General features: G+C 34.0%; 2 protein-coding genes across 2 annotated transcripts; one reads left to right on the top strand and one right to left on the bottom strand.

Moving 5' to 3' along the window:
* The first annotated feature begins 1,252 nt into the window (after nucleotides 1-1,252).
* On the top strand, nucleotides 1,253-4,966 carry LOC112524409 (glutamate dehydrogenase 2). The gene is made up of 9 exons (XM_025134199.1): nucleotides 1,253-1,441; nucleotides 1,539-1,652; nucleotides 2,152-2,373; nucleotides 2,689-2,763; nucleotides 2,849-2,965; nucleotides 3,045-3,295; nucleotides 4,176-4,251; nucleotides 4,344-4,430; nucleotides 4,544-4,966. Exons 1-9 carry the CDS (start codon nucleotides 1,334-1,336, stop codon nucleotides 4,727-4,729), a joined length of 1,236 nt encoding a protein of 411 aa, XP_024989967.1. The 5' UTR covers nucleotides 1,253-1,333; the 3' UTR covers nucleotides 4,730-4,966.
* Nucleotides 4,967-6,449: 1,483 nt separating this feature from the next.
* Nucleotides 6,450-9,497, bottom strand: LOC112525182 (glutamate dehydrogenase A-like). Its single transcript, XM_025135188.1, has 10 exons — nucleotides 9,390-9,497; nucleotides 9,205-9,318; nucleotides 8,524-8,745; nucleotides 8,160-8,234; nucleotides 7,957-8,073; nucleotides 7,634-7,884; nucleotides 7,330-7,405; nucleotides 7,135-7,221; nucleotides 6,782-6,997; nucleotides 6,450-6,467 (listed from the first exon to the last, which is right to left on the bottom strand). Exons 1-9 carry the CDS (start codon nucleotides 9,495-9,497, stop codon nucleotides 6,812-6,814), a joined length of 1,236 nt encoding a protein of 411 aa, XP_024990956.1. The 3' UTR covers nucleotides 6,450-6,467; nucleotides 6,782-6,811.
* Between the last annotated feature and the right edge of the window lie 11,342 nt (nucleotides 9,498-20,839).

Below are 20,839 nucleotides of genomic sequence, written 5' to 3'. Positions count from 1 at the left end.
ATAAAATAATTTATTTTTGGTTTAATAATATAACATTTTATAAAGATAATAATTAAGTATTCTGTTAGAACTCAATAATTATTCTAATTATATTTTAAATTTTTTATATTTAAAATGAGATGTTTCTCATGTATTTGATTATGTTTATCTGCAGTTACACGAATTTAAATATGAAGCTTTAATAAGTGATACTTACGCACAATTTACTTGTAATCTTGAGTTTTAAGTAACATGTATTAATAAATAGTACTTTATGCATAAAAAATGATTTTTAAGAATTTTTGTCAAATGCTTTATAATATAGTGTGTGTGTGTCTCTCTCTCTGTGTGTGTGTGTGTGTGTGTATATATATATATATATACTAGAAGGGTATTCGTGCATTGCATCGAGACACATCTTGATTTCAGTGTTTTGTTTTATTCTTATTTTTATGTCAATATAATACAATTTTATGTGGTTTTGAAAAAAACGAAAATGTTTTTATTTTTGAATAAAATATAAATTTGAAAATATCATAAATTTTGAAAAAAATTATATCGATATCAATTCAAATTAATATTTTTAAAAGTTCTTGTGTTTCGGTGTAATTTTCTTAATTCAAAATTTTAAATTATAATTTAATTTAGATTTACTAACAAAGAAATTTAATTTAGGTTTAATAATATAATTTTTATATAGATAATAATTAAATATTCTGTTATAACTCAATAATTATCTTAATTATATTTTAGATTTTTTATATTTAAAATGAGATGTTTATCTAATATTTAATTATGTTTATCTATAGTTAGTTGCATGAATTCAAATGTGGAGCTTTAATAAGTTATAGTTATACACAATTAACTTGTAATAATAAATTTTTAGTAATATATATCAATAAACATTACTTCATACGTAAAAAATGACCTTTAAAAGTTTTTTCAAATGCTTTATAATATAATATAGATATAGATATATATTATTTTGTGATATTATTACTTGCCTTTAAATAAAAAATATATTGTATTATAGAATAAATAACAATAAAATATAATATTTTTGAATTCCATGATTTCCATCAAAGTGGATCACGCAATCCGGGTCGCGTGATTATCCCTCCAACTATGAATCAGAATCTAGTCAGATGAATTTTCCAATTACAAATAAAATTAAATAACAAAGAAGAAAGAGGAAAAGCCCTTGACGTTGAGGGTTAAAGACCTGTATATATATGCCTTCAAATCCGGACATTGTTGAAACATCTCGATTTCTTCTCAAGATCATCTTCGAAAACGGCATTGCTATTTTACTTTTTCCATAATCTTGTTTCTGCATTTTGGGATTACGATCATCATGAATGCTCTCGCTGCAACAAATCGGAACTTTCGTCATGCTGCTCGTCTGCTTGGACTTGATTCTAAACTCGAGAAGAGTCTGTTGATTCCGTTTAGAGAAATCAAGGTGCTTGGAATTAGTAATTTGTTATGAAATTGATTGTTTTTGTTTTTGTTTTTATTTTTGATAATGGTACTGATGTGATGTTTGGATTTTCGATCAGGTGGAGTGCACGATCCCGAAGGATGACGGAACTTTGGTGTCGTATGTTGGATTTAGAGTGCAACATGATAATTCTCGTGGACCGATGAAGGGAGGAATCAGATATCATCCTGAGGTGATTCGATTCATCTTTTGATGTTTGTTTATGTGTCATGTGCTTGTTTTTAGTGGTAATGGAGATTTGGGGTTTTAGATTTTGCAACATCTCTGCAATTGAACAGTAATTTCTCTTGATCTATTGATTTTCAGTGCGAATTTGCGTTTGTGATTTCATATATTTTAGGGTGAACAATCGGATGTGTAAATCTCGGTTAATGTTGGGGGTCATTGATTCAATTGCATTATGAGACTATGGATTGCACCTTTTTGGCTTTTTGTCAACGGTGGGGTTATTTTATGTATTTTACCTTTTTTGTCAATGGTGGGGTTGTCGTGAATTGCATGAACCTCCAATTTTTTCTTATTTTTAACTTATTAGGAAGCTAAACGTCGTTGCTTCAACATATAGAAAAGAGATTTAGTTTGCACTTCCATGTGAATTTTGTGGGAAATTTTGTATTTTGTGCAGCAATAAATAAATTTATCTGAAAATTGGTTGATATGGTTTTTACAAGGTTGACCCTGATGAGGTAAATGCATTGGCTCAACTAATGACTTGGAAGACTGCAGTGGCCGACATTCCTTATGGTGGCGCGAAAGGTGGGATTGGGGTCACACCTCGGGACTTGACCTTGAGTGAGCTTGAACGTCTTACTCGTGTCTTCACACAAAAGATTCATGATCTTATTGGAGTAAACACTGACGTACCGGCACCAGATATGGGCACCAATGCTCAGGTTCGAACTGTCAATTTTGATGATCAGAATAAATTATGATCATGGTAAATGCATGTGCTAACAATTTGTCTAAAACCATGATCATTTGCTATGCGTCTTATTATATTATGAAGGAAGTCTGATTTCTTTTACAATAGAAATTAGATATGAAAAGATAAAGAGACCCCTACGTGTTAAATTGCTTGGATATTGAACTGCATTACACTTGTACCATGTGTGTTGAAAAACAGAACTAAGTGTGCATAGATTTGGGTTATTTTATGGATTTGAACTGATTAAATGTTGCATAAAATTGAAAATTTTGTATTTTGACAGACTATGGCTTGGATTTTAGATGAGTACTCGAAATTCCATGGTCACTCGCCAGCTATTGTCACTGGAAAGCCAATAGTGAGTATTTAATTAAGATATCGCATGCTATATTTCACTTTATAGCTAGATGATTTTTAACCAACCTCTCTTTGATTACTACTAGGATCTTGGTGGATCGCTGGGGAGAGATGCTGCAACTGGCCGTGGTGTTGTTTTTGCAACAGAAGCCTTACTTGCGGAACATGGCAAGTCTATCAAAGATATGACTTTTGCTATTCAGGTATTGTTCATTGTCGAGCTTTGACTTTATGTTATGTTATTGTGTAAGTTAACAATCTAGAGTTGACTTAATATTTCAGGGTTTTGGGAATGTGGGATCGTGGGCATCAAGGCTGATTCAAGAAAGGGGTGGTAAGATTGTTGCAGTGAGTGATGTCACTGGAGCGGTGAAGAACCTCAATGGTATTGATATACTAGCATTGCTCAAGCATAAAGAAACAACTGGGAGCTTAAGTAATTTCAATGGGGGAGACTCCATGAATGCAGATGAATTACTAGTTTATGAATGTGATGTACTCATACCATGTGCCTTAGGTGGTGTTCTCAACAGGTATCATTTACCATTTAAGCATACTTCTTCTGTTGCTTTATCTCAAATTGATACTCAAGTTCTAATGTTTTAGATGGATGGAGAGTTAGAAAACAGAATTTAATGCAGAGTAAAAATGATTCGCTTTTGTGGATTATGAATGCGTCAATCGGTAAACATCCCATTTGAGATCTTGAGATCAAAAAAAGGATCAATTAAATTTCTCAATTATCCAGTAGATTTATTCTCACTTTTGTGGATAGTTTGACTTCTGAGGTCAAAAGGCTGATTTCAGGCTTCACATTTTCATATCAATTCTTCTAATTCTTGAGGAAATTCTGCCAACATGTTACAACTCACTACAAGTTTTGGTCATAAATCCATATCCAATTCTAGAAAGTGTACTCAGCAATTGATAACAAGAGGAGGGGTACCCTTGTGATGGAAAGAATTTTTGTATCATGTTACAAATCTAATGGTCTTTCTAGTGGAAAGCTATAAGTATGCCGTCATTGTGGTAATTTGGCATAATGCCTCAAATAGAACATTTCTATAAATTTACCCGATGGTGATTACAATCGGTGCAAGATGGAATAATATTTAATAAACATCTATACGAGCCCCATGCAATTCATTCCCCAAGTGTGAGATTCAAACTTTTGGCCTTCAGGTTATATGAGAGAATCCCATATGCAATAGTTTTATGAAATTGTTGTCCTATATGTCAAATGCCTTAACTGCCCTCCCATAATAACAAGAATTTAGGAATTTTATGGAGTGAACTCATTAGCACGAGTAGTAGTAATGATAATGACTTTGAAGTATGCTAAAATGGAAATGTTGACATTTTGCAACCTTCATTGTTCTGATTTTGTTTCTTTGTTGAAATTGTCCATTGAAGAGAAAATGCAGGAGAAGTGAAAGCCAAGTTCATCATAGAAGCTGCAAATCATCCTACTGATCCAGAAGCGGATGAGGTACCGTTTTCATTTAATTCTTTGATGTGTAAAAAACTATGCATATATTTCTTTTCTTTTGATAATATAAAATATATGTTGTATTTCTACAGATTTTATCAAAGAAAGGAGTTATAATCCTTCCTGATATATATGCAAATGCTGGAGGTGTGACTGTTAGCTACTTCGAGTGGGTTCAGGTATTAAAAAGAAAAAAACTCATCTTTGTAAAAAAAACTGGGTCATTTCTTGTAATTGAGATTCAACAAATTTTCTTCTTTCGGGTATTTGATGGGTTTGTTTGAATTCGCAGAACATTCAAGGATTTATGTGGGATGAAGAGAAGGTGAATGATGAACTTAAGAAATACATGACGAAAGCTTTCCATAACATCAAGAGCATGTGTCAGACGCACGAGTGCAGCCTTCGTATGGGAGCGTTCACATTGGGAGTCAATCGGGTTGCTCGCTCTACTCTCTTAAGAGGATGGGAGGCTTAATTAGGTTATTTATAGGATATACCATTGTTACCAACATTTATTTAAGCAAAACTCTTGATAGATTTCTTTTTATCTATAAATTACAACACAACACAACACAAAACAAATTTGAAACCATTGGAGGGAGGGATAATGACATTTGGTGCTTGGAATTCATGGTTTGATCTACTTCTTTTACCGCAAGTCTTTACTGTATTTGTTTGTGAAATCTGAAATTTTGGAATGGTTTGCTTGTTTTGTGTATGTTCTCACACTAGAAATTGATGTAATCGCAGATTTATTTGTGATCATTTCATCTTTTGAAAGACAAACAAAATATGTTACAATTAATCTTCAATAATTTGAAACTTGTATATGTAATCATTAATGGTTTATTGTTCGAGGAGAAACTTTTGTTGATATAATCAACTGGTTGTACAAAATTCCGATTATCAAATATTATAATTGATATATTTGTGTTTGAACTAGGTTGGTTGATAGTATTTTTGTACAAAGACAACAACTAAAGTTTGGTTTATTAAAATTCTAGAATAATATGACGTTTAAACTTGAAATTAGAATTTATATGTATAATATATAGACATATTACATAAAAGATTAGATTTTGTAAACGGGATAAAATCTCCGTCCCCTGATTAGGGATGAGATCTTATTGCCTGACGGGATAGGAACCGAGGATCAGGGTTCTCGGTAAAAAAGATACTCAAAAAAACTTGAAGAAAAGAGAATATCGAGACCTAGCCTCCCCCTCCCTAACCTGCGATAGATTAACTAGAGGAATGTCAAATGATTTTTCATGGAGGCGATTAAGAGACCAGCCTTGAAAGGATATTCTATTTTCTTGAGGTTTGTTATGAGTACTTGAACTCCGACCCAGTTATGTTTCTAATATTTTTATGTTTTTCATCTTTTATCTTTGAAATCCTGTTTTATTTTAATAAGAGTTACATAAATATATATATATATATATATATATATATATATATATATATATATATATATATATCTTTTCCAATTTCTACATTGTTTTGCAACTCTCTTTTTCTCACTTCATTTTTCTCTTACTTTTATGTAATAAAAAATGAACTCTTTTTAAACACAAGATTGGTTTTTATTATGATAAATATATAAAAGGTGATTAATTTTTAGATGTTATATTTTTTTTAAAATATGATCCTTTTGCCTTGGAAACATTTAATGTATAATTATTATAACGACAAATATCTTAATTAAATGACAAAACAATCTCCTAAAATGTGACTAGTTTTCAATGTCAAATTTTTTAAAAATGTTTCTGCTTCTAACGATTACGGGTAACAAATGCTTAAAATGTGACTCTTCTAATAATAAAAAACAGATTCGTAAATTGTTGTCAAGAGAAATATCTATAAAGAATTTAAAACATGACTGATTTTTATGATAATCAAATTGCATGTTAGCTTTTACGTTGACATCTATATATAAAAAAATCCATGTTAGCTGTACATGTAAAAACTCTTGATCGATGTCACTGTTTCGATGTACATATCAAAGTTCTTAATCAACATACCAATGAGCTCATAACTATTCCATACCTTTGAATGCAACTTTAGGATTTTTTCTGCTAGTAAGTTGTAGTTGACTTGAAGCACCATGCTCGCTTTCACCTTATTAGACCCTAAGATATATGATTGGATCAACTTTCCGCTCAGTAAGCTCATACGCAACGCAAAGATCTTGAAATATCAAGCATCGAGTACTGTATAGGTAAACATTATCAATAACATCAAATCTCTCTACGATACACGTATTATGACATCAAATTAGGTGTTACAAATAGATTATATGTTTTGAAATATGATTGCTAATAGAATAGCATTTTTTTTCCAATAAAAAGTGTTGCAAATTAAAGAATGTAGAAATTAGAAAGGTTAGGAGATGAAAGTTAAAAATACAAATACGATTCCAAATATTCAGATTTGACAAACACATGCATTAGATACTTGCACCAAATCAAATCAAACCCATGGTTTCAAATTTATTCTGTGTTGTAGTTATAGATAAAGTACAAACCTATCAAGAATTCTGTTTAGCTAATTGTAATTAAGCCTCCCATCCTCTTAAGATAGTAGAGCGTGCAACACGATCGACTCCCAATGTGAAGGCTCCCATGCGAAGGTTGCACTCGTGCGTCTCACACATGCTCTTGATGTCATGGAAAGCTTTCGTCATGTATTTCTTTAGTTCATCATTCACCTTCTCTTCATCCCACATAAATCCCTGAATATTCTGCAAATTCACATACCCCCATCAAATTTCGTACCAAAAAAGAGAATTTGTTGGCTAAAAATGTACATAATGCTCCAATTTTATCTACAAGGATTCAAGATATAATGTAGTATGAAGCGGAAACTTAATTTGAATACCTGAACCCACTCGAAGTAGCTAACCGTTACACCTCCAGCATTTGCATATATATCAGGAAGGATTATAACTCCTTTCTTTGACAGAACCTGTAGAAATACAACATATCTTATCCAAAAAAAGAATATATTTCAATAAACAAGAAAACAAATATATGCATAGTTTTTTAGAATCAAATAATCAAATGAAAATGGTACCTCATCTGCTTCAGGATCAGTAGGATGATTTGCAGCTTCTATGATGAACTTGGCTTTCACTTCTCTTGCATTTTCTCTTCAATGGACAATTAATTCAACAAACAAATGGAATCAGACTTCAATTTCAACATTTCCTTTCTGGAATATACTTCAAACCCATCATCATTAAATTGACACATTTTTACTCTGCACTAAATTCTGTTTTCTAACTCACCATATATCTATCTATTTAAAAGATTAGAACTTGAGTATATATATGTAAATTTGAGATAAAGATAAGCAAAAAAGTAAGCGTAAATGATACCTGTTGAGAACGCCACCTAAGGCACATGGTATAAGTACATCACATTCGTAACCTAGTAATTCATCTGCATTCATGGAGTCTCCTCCATTAAAATTACTTAAGCTTCCGGTTTTTTCTTTATGTTTGAGCAATGATGGTATATCAATACCATTCGGGTTCTTCACTGCTCCAGTCACATCACTCACCGCAGCAATCTTACCACCCCTTGCGTGAATCAGCCTTGATGCCCAAGATCCCACGTTCCCAAAACCCTAAGTCAACTCTAGCTCGTAACTTACAGCATCACATAAGCAAATTCGAAGCTCCACAAATGAAAACAGTACCTGAATAGCAAAAGTCATATCTTTGACAGACTTGCCATGGTCGGCAAGTAAGGCCTCTGTGGCAAAAACAACACCACGCCCAGTTGCAGATTCTCTTCCCAGCGATCCACCAAGATCCTAGTAGTAATCAACAAGAGGTTGGTTGGTTGGTTATAAATCATATATTGAAATATAAGTATGTCATATCTTCATTAAATACTCACTATTGGCTTTCCAGTGACAATGGCTGGCGAGTGACCATGGAATTTCGAATATTCATCTAAAATCCAAGCCATAGTCTGTCAAAATCCAAAATTTTCAATTTTTATGCAACATGTGTAGTTCCGTTTTTCAACAAAATATCCAAGCAATATAACACGCACATGTTGTACATTGCATATCAAAGCAATCTAACACGTAGGCCTCTCTTATCTTTTTGTATCTAATTTCTATTATAGAAGAAATCAGACTTCATTCATGATATATAATAAGAAGCAATTCCAAATGAACATGGTTTTGACAAATTGTTAGACCATGCATTTACTATGATCCTAGTTTATTCTAATCATTGATATTGAAAGTAAGAACCTGCGCATTGGTGCCCATATCTGGTGCGGGTACGTCAGTGTTTACTCCAATAAGATCATGAATCTTTTGTGTGAAGACACGGGTAAGACGTTCAAGCTCACTCTTAGTTAACTCCTTAGGTGTGCACCCGATCCCCCCTTTTGCGCCACCGTAAGGAATGTCCACTACCGCAGTCTTCCAAGTCATTAGTTGAGCCAAGGCATTTACCTCATCAGGGTCAACCTTGTAAAAACCATATCAACCAATTTTCATACATTCATTTATTGCTGCATAAAATACACGAATTTGACATGAAAATACCAACTAAATCTCTTTTTCGATATGTTGCAGCAAAAACTTGTAGCTTCCTATTAAGTTAAAAACAAGCAAAAAATAGAGGCTAATGAAATTCAAACTGACAAAAAAAAGGGTACAATCCATATAAGCTCATAGTGCAATTGAAAAAAAAGGGTACAATCCATAAAGCTCATAGTGCAATTGAACAACATTTACCGATATTTCTCATCCAATTGTTCACCCCAAAATATATGAAAATCACAAATATAAATTAGCACCAAAATCAATCAAGTGAAATAACTGTTGAATTGCAGAGACGATCCAAAATCTGAAGCCCCAAATCTCCACTATCACCAAGAACAATCAATGAGACATAAACAAATGTCAAAAAATGAATGAAATCACCTCAGGATGATATCTGATTCCTCCCTTCATGGGGCCACGAGAATTATCATGTTGCACTCTGAACCCAACATACGACACCAAAGTTCCGTCATCCTTGGGGATCGTGCACTCCACCTGATCGAAGATATTCCAAACATCACATCAAAACCATAATCAAAAATAAAAAAAAAAATCAATTTCATAACCTTGATTTCTCTAAACGGAATCAACAGACTCTTCTCGAGTCTAGAATCTAGTCCAAGCAGACGAGCAGCATGACGAAAGTTTCGATTTGTGGCAGTGAGAGCATTCATGATGATCGTAACCAAATGCATATACAAAATGAATCAAATTGTGCTGCTTTTGTAATTCCCTGCAATTTTCATAATATAATAAAATCTTCTTCAAAAAGATATAAAATAAACGAGAAATAAATAAATATAGTCCTCCGCAAAATCATCTCCACCAAATATAGTATTCCGAAAACACATCTCCAACAGATTTTTTTTTTAAGTGCAGGATTAAATTTTAAAATCTTCCAACAAACATTATGGTTATGTTTAATAATTTCTCTGTTTTAAATGAAAAAATCATTGAACTTTCTAATTTTGAACGGTTTAGTCTTCAAAACTTTTTTTTGAATGAAAAACCATTAAAATTTTTCATTTTTAATGATTATGTTCCTATTTTTTTTAAATAATAAACGATTAAACTTTAAAAATTGGTTATCGAAATTTTTTTAACCCAAAAAAGCTACTTAAAATCAGCTAGAAAGACTTTAAAGTAAAATAAACTTAAATGGGTTTTAGTATTCCCGGTCCTATACCATTCAAACCCCTTATCATCGTCTGCTCTCTATCACCGTCTATGACCGATGTTGGCCCCTGCCAAAGATCCCACTCTTTTTGATTGTTTTTTTTCGTTTATAGATTCTCCGTCTTTTTTGTTATGTTTATATGTGCTTCATTAAATTGTCGTAACATAGGGAGAATCAAAAGAAAAAAAAAAACAGATCAAAAAGAGTGAGATTGGTAGCAAAGGCCAACAGTGACAATGGACGTTATAGATAACAAACAACGACGATACAACAAGGAGTATCGAGGGGGAGTGATGTCGTTGTGTGCAAAAGGTTTGAATGACATAGATTTGGAAACAATGAAACTGATTTATGTTTTTTTTTACTTTAAAACATTGTTATCGGTACATATAACTTTTTGGGTTAAAATGACGTAGATGGCCAATTTCAAAAAATTTGGTGATTTATTTATTTTAAAAAAATGTTCAAAGATTTAATCATTCATAATAAGAACGTTTGATGATTTTTTCATTGAAAAAACAATTCAAGGACTTAATCATTTAAAAATAGAAAAATTAATGGTATTTTCATTCAGAAAAAAGTTTAAGAACTAAACCATTTATAATAACATTTGATTGGGTTTTTTGAACTTTGCCTTTTTTTTTTGTCCATATTTTTACATTTACAAATTCCTAATTCTATTTGTGTTTATTTGGTTACATTTCTCTTGCTTTTCTTTCGATTCGTTCATTCTAATTCATTGTATAATGTGTCCTTAGTTCTAACAAAGTTGTTTTTATAGAGAATTGGAGAAAAGATGATCTTCACTATACATTGCATAAGCTTATACAGGTATAATATATCTATTACAAAATGAAAAGGGCTAGAGTTTAAGGATTACAATTACAATAATTTGGGAGTTACGATCTTGATGGGAGTTACAAAATATAATGGAAGTTAATTGATAGCTAACCATGTTTATCCTTGACATGCCCCCGCAAGATGGATGGTGGTGACGACAGACCGATTTTGGACATTAACATAGAGAACCTTAGTCGATTTAGAGGTTTTGTAAGAGCATCGACTAACTGATCACCAGTAGGTACATGAATGACACCCATGGTGCCATGTTGAACTTGCTCGCGAACGAAATGATACGCAAGAGTGAGGTGCTTCATCCGAGAGTGAAAAACGGGGTTAGCACTGAGTTGAGTGGCACCCATGTTGTCACAATAAATAACCTCTTGGTGAGGTAAAGTGATGCTAATTCTGGCAGTAAGTAATGGATTCAGGGAAGCTCACATGCAGTATCTGAAACAGCCTTATATTCTACCTCTGTGGATGATTGAGCTACAAACCTATGCTTTTTGGAGCTCCATGTAATGGGTGTACGACCCAAGAAAACAATTTAACCCATAGTTGAGGTGTGATTGTCCTTGTTCATACCCTAGTTAGCATCCGAGAACGTGTAAAGATTGAGTGTAGAGTCCTTGTATATGGTGATACCTTTGTCTAATGTGCCAGAGAGATATCTTAGTAACCTTTTTAAGGTTGCCCAATGAGTTGAACGAGGTTGATGCATGAATTGTGATAACTTATTGACCATAAATGCAACATCTGGACGAGTTAGAGTGAGATATTGAAGACTTCCAACTGCAGTCCTATAATATGTTGGATTGTCTATCAAAGTACCTAAGTAAAGTGATAGAGTTGAATCTTTGATCATATAAGTTGGTATTGGCTTTGCTCCTGTCATTTTAGTGCGCTGAAGAAGGTCTACAATATTTCCTTTGGCTGAGAAAGAGACCATGCATGGTAGGGAGAACTTCCACCCCTAGAAAATAAGAAAGTGATCCAAGATCTTTTAGAGAAAATTTTCTTGCAAGTTGTTTAACAAAGTCGTCCAAGGAATGAGTATTAGGTCCAATGAGAATGATATGATCCACATACACCATTAAGTACATGGGAGATACATGATGATGAAGAACAAATAGAAAGGCAGCGGCTATCGATCTTTTGAATCTAAAGGTTAAGAGAAAATTCGTCAAGTATGTGTACCAAGCTCTTGGGGCTTGTTTGAGGCCATAAATGGCCTTGCAGAGATTGCAAACATAAGTCGGGTATGTCATGTCTGGAAAACCTGGAGGTTGTGCCATGAAGACCTGTTCATTAAGTGAGCCTAAGAAAGCATTATTAATATCAAGTTATCTTAGTGATCAGTTGCTTGTTTCGGCTAGACTTAATAGAGTTTGAATGGTGGTCGGATTAACTACAAGACTAAATGTATCATTATAGTCAATTTCAGGTTGTTGTTGGAAACCTTTGGCAACTAGACGAGCTTGATAGCACTCAATTTTACCATGTGGTTTGTATTTAATATGAAAAACCCACTTGCACTGTACCAAATTCTGGGATGGTTCAGGTGGTACTAAGTCCCACATCCCAAGTTTATCTAGAGGCTGAATTTCATCAAGCATGGCTTGTCGCCGAAGAGGGTCCTTAAGAGCTTCATTAAAAGAGGATGGTTCGGATGGGCGATGTTTAGTAGTGGTGGGGTTGGCATATTTTGGATTAGGTTTAAAGATATTGTTTCTTGAGCGTGTGGTTATGGTTTGGATGGGTGGGGGTGGAGGTGGGGGTGGGGATGGTGAAATGGAACGGGAAATAGGTTGGGAGGGTGGTGGTAATATAGTTTCCAAGGTATTGGAGTGTGATGTGGTAGGGGATGAAGATGTTAAAATGGGAAGGGAAATAGGACACCAAGTGTTTGGGTTTGGGCAAGAGGATACATGAGTGGTTGAGGTAAGATGATGATATGGAAATTGGTCTTCAACAAACCTTACATGACATGAGATATAAGTTTTGTTAGTGATTGGATCAAGATAATAATAGACACTTTGAGAAGAAGAATATCCAATGAAGATGCATGGAATGGATCGATTGTCAAGTTTATGTAGGGAGTAGGGCCTTAGCCATGGATAACAAAGACAACCAAAGCTTCGTCACTTGAGATAATTGGGAGGAGTTCCAAACAAACAGTGGAAGGGAGATTTGTTTGAGAGAGTAGAGGTTGGCATGAGATTAATGAGATATACAATGATGGAGAAAGCAAAAGACCAAAAATCAATAGGGAGGTGATCATGAGACAGAAGAAAAAGCCAGTTTCAACAATATGGCGATGCCGACGTTCGGCATAACCATTGTGTTCCGATGTGTGTGGTGGGTTGTGAGATGAGAAATTCCATCAATCATGAGGAAGTTGTGAAGAGCTTCATATTCTCCTTCGTTGTCAGAGTAGAGAGATTCAATTTGTTTTTCAAAAAAATTCTCAGCCAAAGCTTTGAACCGAATGAAGATGTCTTTGGTGTTAGATTTTCTTCTAGGGGATAAAGTCATATGTATTTAATGAAATGATCAACAAAAGTAACATAATACTTGAAACCATCAAAAGAATGTATCAGAGATGTCCATAAATCTGTACAAATTAGTTCGAGGTGAATGAGAAACCAAACTATTTTTATGGAAAGGAAGTTTGTGACTTTTATTACATTGCATGTATTGCAATGAAAAGAGAAATCATTAGCTACATAAATATTAAATGACGTAACAAGAGACTTGAGAATGGGTAATGTTGGATCCCCTAAACGATGATGCCAGTCGATGGCAAAAGCTTTAACACTAGAGTAGGTGAAAATAGAATATGATGATGGCAACTCAAAGATGCCATTCTTAGTTGGTCTCGTGAGAAGATGTGTGCCCGTGAGGCGATCCTTCATAGTAAAGGAATCAAAGGAGAATTCAATTAGAATATTGTTTCCAAAACAAAATTTAGAAATGGAAATGAGATTGTGTTTCATATTATGAACATACAATACATTAGAGAGGGAGAGATAATTAGAAGGAGTAGAGATATAGGTGGAACCAATATGAGTAACGGGCAGACCGGATCCATCTCCAATGATAATATCCTCAGTGCCATCATATGGTTGATGAAGATAAATAGTGATAAGATTTTGTGTAACATGATGAGAAGCACCTAAATCAATAAACCAAGGGTGAGAGGATGGTGATGGTGAATCATGGCCAACATGAGTCTATGGAGAGTTAGAGGAAAAAGCCCCGGGGGGGGGGGGTGGTGGAGGGTGAATGGCAGGATTTTTGGTTAGAAAGACAAGACATTTTTGAAGGAAATGTCCTATAGCATACACCATTGACATTTTCCTAGAAATGGTTTGGATCCGGTTTGGTTGGTACATTGAAACGGTTTGTTATGTTTGAAGTGGTTGTTGCATGAGCAGTAGTGGGCATGAATCCTAGGATGGATTAGGATTTATGAACCAACTCTCTTTGAATCAGTTTGTCTATAAGATCGGGAAATGAGATGGGATCATCCCGAGCATTAACAGTCTCAACAATGACTTGGTAAAAAGAATCAAGGCTTTCAAGAACCTTATTAGTGATATCTTCATATTTGATCGGGTGACCGAGGAGGGACAACTGACCTGTACACACCTTGATAGCATTCATAAACTCCACTATGGTTTGACGGCCTTTGGCTATGCTCCTGAATTGAACCTTGAGTTGTTTTATATGACCACGAGAAGCATTAGCAAATGTGAGAGACACCAATGGAACAATGGTTTGCTCTAAGGTGCCAATGAGAGTACCATATATGAAATGATCTTGATGCATTCAAATTAGATTGTCTGGGTTTGAAGTTTTGGTGGTGATAATAGAAGGACAAAGAAAAGAACCATCAAGATACTTGAACATATCGTAGCCAACGAGTGTGGCTTCGATCTATAATTTCCAGGATAGGTCGTTTATGGAGTTAAGTTTGATAATATTAGGGAGAGAAACAACAACCATACGTGAGCTAGGTTTTGAATCATTTGGAATAGTTTGTGTAGCAGCCATTTCAGGGATGAAAGGAGGAAGAAAACCATATGGGTCTGGTGAGATGGAATAAATTAGAGAATAGGAACCATGAATTCTTGCTCTGATACCATATAAGAACTGTGAAAAGATGATCTTTACTATACATTGCATAAGCTTATATAGGTACATTATATCGGTTACAAAATCAAAAGGGATAGAGTTTAGGGATTACAATTACAATGATTTGGTAGTTACAATCTTGATGAGAGTTACAAAACATAATGAAAGTTAATTGATAGCTAACCATGTTTATCCTTCACAGTTTTGACTTTGTTTCCATTCAGTTAATTGTTTCTTTCATAATATATTCTTATGTGAGTTTTCTTTGGTTTTACATACAATTAATTGAGTTGAATATGATAGAGATATAAAACTCTATTAATAAGTTTGTTGTAAAAAACTGTGAAAAAATTGTTTTATTTATAAAAATCATAACAAATCGCTAGTTAATTGCATAAATGCATGTGATATGTTTTTGAAAACTTAAAGATGTACGCTGCGAATATTGTGACATGAGAAAAGTATGATTTTCATTTTAAGTTGGCTAAAATTGGATTATTTGGAAAGTGGTCTTGTTTTAGGAGAGAAAAACGCAACAATTATATAAAATATTTTTTAAACTTGTTTCAATTTATTCGTGATTCTTTGGAATCACAAGACATCTATCTAAAACTTCTATTTAGATTTAGTTTTTTAAAACCCTCTTGAAGTATGAATTGATGTTGGATTTTTAAACATGTAAAGTGTTGAAACAAGTATTTCTCGATTTAGAAAAGCTGTGAGTGTAAAATTCTTAGTCTACGTTTGTTTTTGATTGACCATATGTTTTTTCTTTATAATTCAGTCTTCCTAATAATTTTAACATTAAGGGACTGTTTACCGATAAGAGTGAACACTTTCATTTAACTTACCAGTAAGATTTTAGTTTGTTAAAAACACATTATAAGCAACATTTTTATCAGTTAAGTGCTTATTGGGTAAGAATCGTCACTCTCATGTACCGGGTAAGACTCTCGGTCCTTGTCATTGCTTTTACTTGGTAAGATTCTCAATCCTTGTCATGTTCATCTGATAAGGTAAAGTGACTCGATAAGTATTTATCGGATAAGTGTTGTAACACCCTAGAATTCTTTTATCATCCTATAGTTAATACTTGAATTTCAATCTTGAATTCAATCAATTTTGGGCTTACTTGGTAGCTTTCATCTTGTCTACAAAGGATGCAAGTTTTCACGCAACTCACTAGAGTAAGTTGATTTGGAACATGCCGATGACTAGCGCCGCGACCTTAATCGCGGTGATAGTCGCGGGAGTCGACCTAGTTCATTTATGAGGCCGATTTCGTAGAGTTTAATACCATAAATCTTCTCCCTTATCTCTCTTCATTAACTTCAAACATAGAGAATTAAAGCTCCATTATTACCTGATTTGGGAAGGATTCAAATGCTTTAAGAGCAAGAATCCAAGTCTAGGAGTAAGAAGCTTCAAGATCTCATCACATTCACCATTTTTGCTAAGTTTCTAGGCTTTCTTCAAAACCTAACCTGTGATTTAATCCTAACTTCTCTTAAATTTTATACATGTCAAACTGTTTCTTTTAGTCTCCTAAAACATTCCTCTTGATGTATTTTACATGTTTATGAATTTGACCAATTTTTATGTATTTTAGATGATCTGGGGGTTTTCACCCTTTTTACTAACTAGTGATGGATCTTTAAGTATGTTTTATAAAAGTATGTTTTAAAAACATATATGTTATTTTGGGATTTGAACATCATGATTTACGTATATTCTTTGTTAAACCCCATTTTTTTGTAAAAGTATCGAAAAAGTCTAAGTGTTGAAGTCCAGAACCAGCCTTCATGAAGATCCAGAGATGCATGACCAGATGATGACCTAGAAAGGAAAAGATCTTAGGCCCCTTTCTGGACTCAACTTCACCACAATGATAAAATGTGAAACTTCAAGTGCATAACCATTCTCGCCTAAATTTTGTAAGAACATCTTTACACGTGGAACCTGTGTATTGGTGTATGCTTTGACCTAATTACTTTAGGTGTATAAATAGTAGTTCATGCTTAGTTCATTGTAAGCTTTTCGAATACACTCTTACACACAATTTTGTGAGCAACGTGAATATCATATAAAGTGTAATTCAACTAGTTCAGTCAATACAAATGACGATGATGACTACAATATGCTGGTGATTTCTTAATGTTTATCGTTTTTTGTTTTTACCCAATTTAGATCTTAATTGCTTCCTCTTATACACTTTGATTGAGTAGATCTAGATCGAGAAATCTGGAACCAACAGTTGGTTCTAGAGCAGATTGATATCATCAAACAATTGATTCTGTTTTTCTGAATCAATTTCATGATTAAGTTCAGTAAATTCTTCAAGTCTGTGTTTTCTGCGTAAGAAATCCTATTTTCACTGTTTTCTACTACAGATCTAAAATCCTATGATTACTGTTGGTTATTTCTCATTTGAAGAACAATTTGATATTATTTTCGTGATAAAATGGAAAATTCAAACTAGAATTCAGCTTATAGTGTGAGATCTCTCACATAACCTTCAATTCTTCTTATGGATGAATTTCCCCAGTGGAAAATTCGAGTGATCAATTTTCTTGAAGGACTTGATAGTAATTTGTATAAATCCATAGTGAATGGTCCTTTTATTCCACAAGTACTTGTTCCTCTAGTTCCTGCTACTGCTACTATAGAAGAATTCATATGTATTATACAACTAATGTAACACCTAGATTTTTCATTTAACTTTAAGGTTAGATTTCATCTGTATTATCACCTTTTTGTCTTATATCTAAGTCTCCATGGGTATTTTATAATAAGGATGTTTGGGGGTGGTTAGGACTCAAGGAAAATGAAGTTTAAGAAGGAAAACAGTGAAGAATGCGGGTTTCAAGTGACCTAACTCATAGGAAAATCTCTTTAGGGTCTGTTTGGGTGAGTTAGGAACCGTGCGGGCGTTTTGGTGCACCCTAAACTACATCAAGGTCGGGGTAGACACTGTTTGTGCGTTACCTGAAGGGTGCAGGCGACTTTGGTGTGGCCTAACCTGCATCAGAGTTGCATTCAACTCTGTTTGCACCTGACATGCAGGGCACTAGCGGCCATAGATGCGGCTAAAACCGCTTCTGGGTCGCATTCAACCCTTGCTGAAAATTTAAGATGATTTTCCCCTATCTCACTCCTCATTTACTATCTTCTCCTTCTCTCTCACACTTCTTTTATACCACCAAGAACCCTAGGTCTGATTTTAGGTGCATTTAAGGGACATTTGTTGGTAGCTATCTTCAAGCTTCAAGAGTTTGAGTTGTGGAATCAAGATCTATACAACCACTTCATCATTTTGCTAGGTTTTTGGATTTTTCTCCAAAACCTATTGTGTGTTCATCCTAACCCTCTTTAAAACTTTATACATGCCAAATGCTCCATTTTAGTCTCTTAAAATGTTCATTCATTTATATTTCACATATTTGTGTATTTTATCTAATCTTGGGTATATTGGGAGATTTGGGTTTTTTTATACCTTTTTTTGTTAATAATGTGAGATTTTGAATACGGGTTATATGTGATTCAAGTACAAAATGTTATCGTAAACCTTGATCTACATGATTTATTTCTGTTCATGGATTTCTACATACTTGAAGATGATTCATGGCAAATGGTTACACGTTGGAAAAAGAGAGTATTATTGCTTATAAATCAAGATTTCTTATGAATTTGTGAGATTTTGGAAAAGAGGATGAAAGTAATATTGTGATTGGGTAAGGAAATGATTTATTGGAAATTTATGAAAACTCTGTCCTAGTTGGTAAATCTTGTGTTAAAACAATTTTATGAGGACATTTGAATGATGAGAACTATATGTATCATTATCGTTGGTCACTCTTAATTGTGATAAGTATTAGACTAATGCAAATGAATCCATAGGCATAAGAGTTGGTTTTATGTGTTTTGGGATGGTTGTTCCATTTTGTAACTGGAAATAGGCATTGGGTCATTGGGAGCATTATGGTACGGACTCTTGGATCTAGATACCGACCATTGACATACAGTGTAATTTCTAGCGACTGAGTATGATTGGGATCATTGGAGGCCTTGAGTTATAGATCACAGTTGGTTGAACTCATTGGCCGTTGACCCTTAATGAACTCCATAACATGGAGTTATGGCCTACTTTTGTGTTCCACACTAACCATTGAAATCGGGTCTCCCTCGTCATTGTGAGATGTATTTTTGGGCTTCATGGCCATTCTTGAAATATATGAACTTGAGATTTAAATTAGTCTTGTAAACTTTTACGGCACTGATTATTTACATTATTTGTAATTGTTTGGACTTACCAGGCGTTAAGCCTAACACTTTTTCTCAATTGACATGTATATCATGTTCTTTGTGGTGGGCTCCAAAGTCTTGAGCGGAGTGACTAGATGCCGGTAGAGGCACATTTTAGATTGATAGTGATGTCAAAGTGGGTGTTATATTTTGACGAGATTCTTTTGTTGAAGAGAGTGACACCCGATTATAATCTGAACTTAGAATAGTTTAGATTTGTAGGTTGTTATTTATCTTCTATTCATTTTGGTTGTAAACGCTTTACAATCTCCCCTCCTTGGGTGATTTTTATTTATATAAGTACTTATTTCCCTATCGACTTTTCGGTTTAATATTGCACCTGTTTTAGGGGTGTTACACTTAAGGAAGAAAAAGCGTGGAACAATGAGGATGTTGAAAAAGTGGATATCGATCGCAAAGCCAAGCATCTTTTCATCATGGCTATTCCAAATGAAGTATTCCAATCCCTTGATTCATGGAAAAATGTCAAAGAGATCTGGGATGAGCTTGCCAATCAATTAGAAGGTGGAGTCAAAACGAAAAAGAATTGAAGAGCTCAATGTTTGAATGAGTACACTTACTTTTCTACCCTTCCAGATAAACCCTTTCAGATTACTTATGATCATTTTAATACACTTATTAATCAGTGTAGAATAAACAACATTATTCGAACTAAAGAAGAAAACAATGTTCTGTTTACGAAGATCATCAATAAAGAATAGAAGAAACTATCTATGTCCTTACATGCCAATCAAGATTTGGATAGTTGGTCACTTCATGATGTGTATGGTACTTTTGCTGATCAGGAATATGAGATAAACACGAAAAAAATTTCTCTGGGAGGACCTCTGGCTCTAGTATCAAAGGAGAAAAATAAAGTGAAGAATAACTCATCCAGAGACAACACCAGAAGGAAGGCAAAGGGTTTACCTTGATAATACATAGTGAATTTGAGCCAGAGGATTCTTACTCATAAGATGATGATTTAAGTGCCTTTGCACGATTCTTAGATTTGATTACTAAGGAGTTCTTGAGAAAATTTGTCAAGAAGCCGTATGAGAAAGACCATAGAAGAGAGTACAGAGGGGAGAGATACCAGAAGAATTTCAGACCAGAAGCAGGTTAAGTACTAGTAGAGGTAGGACGAGAAAGAGGAAAACAAGAATCAAAGAAAGGTTCAGAGACCTTAAGGTGTTACAGTTGTGGAAAACCAGACCACTTTCCAGTTGATTGCAAAGGCAAACTGGTTAAAGATGTTGACTACTGCAAGATAAATACAAGTACAACAGAGAAAGGAGTCTCATGGCAGAGAAAGAAAACTGAATCTCTGACTATTCTTCTGAAGAATAAATAAATAAAACACTTGTATGCTTGATAGCCTATACCTATCAAGACACCATCTTTGAAGCCTCTATCTTTGATTCATAAGCTAAGGTATGTCATATATCTGAATAAGCTATTTCTGGCCTTGAACTGACTGTTCATCAACTTTCTGAGGTTTTTCAAAACTAAAGCAAAAGCTAAGGTTTGAAAAAAATGGAAGAAAGAAAGCTGAAAAAG

The sequence above is a fragment of the Cynara cardunculus genome (genome assembly GCF_001531365.2).
Source record: "Cynara cardunculus var. scolymus isolate 2C chromosome LG 13, CcrdV1, whole genome shotgun sequence".
In the NCBI taxonomy this organism is placed as follows: Eukaryota; Viridiplantae; Streptophyta; class Magnoliopsida; order Asterales; family Asteraceae; genus Cynara; species Cynara cardunculus.
Note: the sequence above shows the minus strand (reverse complement) of the source record. Positions and strands in the feature narration are given on the sequence as shown.